Consider the following 3977-nt stretch of genomic DNA (forward strand, 5'->3'; position numbering starts at 1 on the left):
GGGGGGGGACTTGTAGGAAATCAAGGAAGAAACATACTGAATTGAGATAGCAAAAATATTTTCTGGACATTGTGATTGTTTTCTTCCTTAATAACCAAGACACAGAAGGAAGACAAAAGGTCTCGAATTTGATTTCTATGCGTCTCACTCCGTTCCAACTGCTGGCTGACAAAATGGGCTTTGGATCCTCAGAGAGGATCATGTACTTTCTGTGCAAGAAAACACCAAGGCTCTCGAATTTGTTCCAGACTCTGCCATTACGACCAGCCTAAGTTATGAGGAGTTGAGGGACAATCTGTTCCATAGGCCACAGACCTAAATTCAAGAATTAAACTATCTTCACATTGGCCCTCAGTCAGTAGACAAATCCATCTGAATCACGAAAAAGCTCAGAGCATTCAGTAAAAATTCCAGTGCCCCCAAAAGAATTTTGAAAAGCTACTCTTTATCAGTTTCCAAGTGGAAAAATAAACAGACAGCTAGCCTGTCTGGGATACAGAGACAATTTAGGGAGTATTTATTTTTATGAAAATGAGAAGAGCATGAAGCGTAATGCTCCATATTGCATTTTTCCATTATTTTTTCCCCCATGTGAAGTATCCTGTTAGAAAACTTTAATCATCACCAAGCAGGTTCTTGCTACCGAATCAAAATGTTTAGCCAAAGTGAAATCTGTGTTTGGGGTGGTTAATCACTCTTTAGTAACAGAATTATTATATAAGCAGGAATGCTGAGGTGTGCTGTTCAGTGGTACAGCTGGGACTTCTTGTTCTGCCTCGTGGGGCATTGTCTACCTTCAGTGCCTATGTTGGCAAGATCTTCGAGTGGGATTCATCCTCGGGCGCTGGGCACATAGAGAAGCCCACTGGCCTCTACCCAGCTGCCTCTGCCTGGAAGCAGATTAGCTGAACGCCCGAGAGGGAAGGACATTTTGAAAGTCTCAGTCCCCAAATAAACTTACCCAACAGACGTGGAAGTCACAGAATGAGAGACAAAGGGTACAATGTCTACATCTCGTAGTGGGGGAAAAAAATGAAACACATATACAAGATGCATTTTTACCCAAAAAGTGTTTTTTAGATACAGTCATGTAGTACTGGCTCAAGCACCGTGCCTTGGGGGTACATCATGTGCTCTAACTGGCCGATAAAGGCAGTGACCTTGTCCACAGCCCGGGAGCTGCTTTTTGATCACTTTACCTTGTGCACAAATTGTTCCACTCTGGTCTGAAGCCCCCATACTTCAAATTTCACGGTTACCAGCTTGTAGGAGCACATGATGGGCTGATGACTATCTCGCCAACCTTCCCTTAACTGGCCCCGGCCTGTCTTCTCTGACTTGAAGTGTTTAGGATCCTAGAAGAAATAGAGCAAAGAAATTGATGTATTAAAATTTAGCCAGCTATATGAAATATCCAGAAGAGGCAGATCCACAGGCAGGAAGTAGATCAGTATTTGGCTGCCGGGGACTCAGAGGTGGGCGTTGTGGGGTGACTGCTACCGGGTCCAGTGTCCCCCGTGGGGATGACGAAGATGCGCTGGTATTTGACAGCGATGATGGCTGCATGACCTTCTGAGTATAAATAAAAGCCACTGAGTCGTATACTTGTTTAAAAGGATGAGAACCGTGGTACAGCCTATCAGTGTGAGGCCCTGGGTTTGACCCTAGCATTGGAGAGAAAAGGTAAATCACAGGGCATCTTAATTTTAAAAGGGGGAAATTATGATATAACTAATTGGCAAAAGGGTAGCTCACTTATTTAAATGTGCTAAATGATTTAAAGCTAAGTTTGTGACACTATATTGTATTTTTTCCTTGCTCTTTAGGGTTAGTACAAAAAAAAAAATCTTTTCACTGCTAGGGATTGCACCCAGGGTCTTCACACTGGTCTGCATACCCAGTCCGTTTATTACTTTTTATTTTTGAGACAGGGTCTTCCTAAGTTGTGAAGTTGCCCAGGCTGGGCTTAAACTTGCAATCCTCCTGCCTCAGCCTCCCAAAGTCCTGGGATTAAAGGTATGTACAACCACACACAGCTGGGTCAATACATTTTTTAAAAGAAGAGTCCAGCTCATTAATGGGAGGGTAAATTAGTTCACTAACTTTGAACAATTGCTCAGTGATGACTTTAAAAATCCACAAAGCTAAGCACACACCTACTTATGACCTTATAGATTGATCTGAGTGTAATATGTAAAATCTCCCAAGTTTTACACATAAGATTGATGAAACGAAAAGATAAAAAGGGGTTCAAAAATGTTGAACTCTTTAATATTTACTCAATGACTGTCATGGAAATTGGCTGATTCTGTCCTTAGAGGATTATTTTTTGAGATATTGCAAAAGAAATGTATAAATTAATCAAGTACAAAAGTGTTAGTCATTGTTTTAAAATATAGGTATAATGCTGGGGGTGATGGCTCATGCCTGTAATCCCAGCACTTGGGAGGCTGAGGCAAGTGGATTGCGAATTTGAGGCCACCCTGAGCTACATAATGAGTTCAGGGCCAGCCTGAACTACAACGTGAGACCCTGCCTCAAAAAAAAAAAAAAAAAAAAAAAAAAAAAAAAAAAACTGTGTGTGTGTGTGTGTGTGTGTGCGTAATATTCATTACTGAAGCTACTCCTGGTCCTATTTCTGGGGATATGGACCCCAGAAGGCAAAGGGCCTCAGGCACACAGCTGGTTCCCTCCCAAGACAGCCCTGGAGGTGTGTGGACCAGATGAAACCTGAAACCAGACGGGCTGTGCCAGCCTGGGCCTTGTACCTCAGACAAGACGGTAGCTCAGGGCTGGCCTTGAGGGGCTCACAAATAAAGGCAGGAGTCTTCATTCAGGTCTGCTGGAGGTGTGTGGGGCCTGCTGTCAGCACCTCTATGCCATACTGACCCTGTTGGGGACTGCAGCTCCCCCAGAAAGCACAGCACACCTCTGGACCCCATCCCCACACTAGGTCGACGCCAGTCTTTCACCAAGGTCCAGGCATAACCCCCCCATTACTGACCTCCCAAAGGAAGTCATGACCGCATGACTCCCTCCTCAGAATCTGTGCACAGCCCATGAATAAAATGAAACACTTGGCATGAAATGAAACATAGGCCCTTTACGTTATTGCTTACTTTTCCAGCATCGCTCTGGACTACCATGCCAATGCCTTGGTCCCTGCCGGAGGAAGCTCCCAGAAGCCCTGCTCTCCAAAGCCCCCAGTTCTCAAACTGTCCAGGCAGGCGTTAGTTCCCCTTACTCAATTTCCTTCTCCCCAGCCTACCCTCCTCTCCGGCTCTCTCTTCTTCTTCCCAACTGAACTCAAGCATCACCTCCCTCAAGGACCCTCTGCTGTATCGCCCGGAACGAGGGCTCCTCCCTTCTGCTCCCAGGCCACCTCTGAGCTGGGCGATACTGGGATCGTGCATTTGCTCATTGCCTCCATGAGACGGGACCGCTGGAGTGCGGTGGAGACCTCTGCCCTCGTCCTGGCGCACACACCACAGATGTTGGATAAAGCCTTGTGGGATGAACGCCTAAACCTTTTCTGAACCATTGTCATATACACATGGCTGGGGCATCAGCAGCCTTTCAGCCAAAATAAGTAAGTCAATGCTAGTTATACTTACTAGTAAACAAGTCAATACTTACTAGTTAAAAATAGTTTGTGTGCAGTAATAAGTGTTGACAAAGGAAACGACAATTCTCATGCATTGCTGATAGGAATGTGAAATGGTGTGACCACTTCGGATAACATTTCAGGGGTTCTTCAGAAGATTAGACAAAGTTATCATTAAACCCACAAATCCCACTTCTAGATGTTTACCTAAGAGAAGTGAAAACATATGTCCCCACAAAAACTTGGCCTTGGGAGTCCAAATTCACAGTAACAACATCAAGAACAAAAAAAAAAGGGGTCAGGGATTTAGCTCAGCAGCATAGCGCCTTCCTGGCAAGCACAGGGTCCTGAGTTCAATTCTCAATACAAAAAA

General features: G+C 44.7%; 1 protein-coding gene across 5 annotated transcripts in view; it reads right to left on the bottom strand.

Moving 5' to 3' along the window:
- Nucleotides 1-3977, bottom strand: part of Pitpnc1 (phosphatidylinositol transfer protein cytoplasmic 1) — a 229247-nt gene that overhangs the window by 20681 nt on the left and 204589 nt on the right. For all 5 annotated transcript variants that reach the window (XM_033767534.1, XM_033767533.1, XM_010616793.3 and 2 more), the window contains exon 7: nt 1200-1355. In XM_033767534.1, coding sequence (XP_033623425.1) covers nt 1200-1355 — 156 coding nt within the window. The remainder of the gene's footprint in view (nt 1-1199; nt 1356-3977) is intronic.

The sequence above is a fragment of the Fukomys damarensis genome, unplaced genomic scaffold (assembly GCF_012274545.1).
Source record: "Fukomys damarensis isolate Sample0158 unplaced genomic scaffold, DMR_v1.0_HiC HiC_scaffold_23, whole genome shotgun sequence".
NCBI lineage: Eukaryota > Metazoa > Chordata > Mammalia > Rodentia > Bathyergidae > Fukomys > Fukomys damarensis.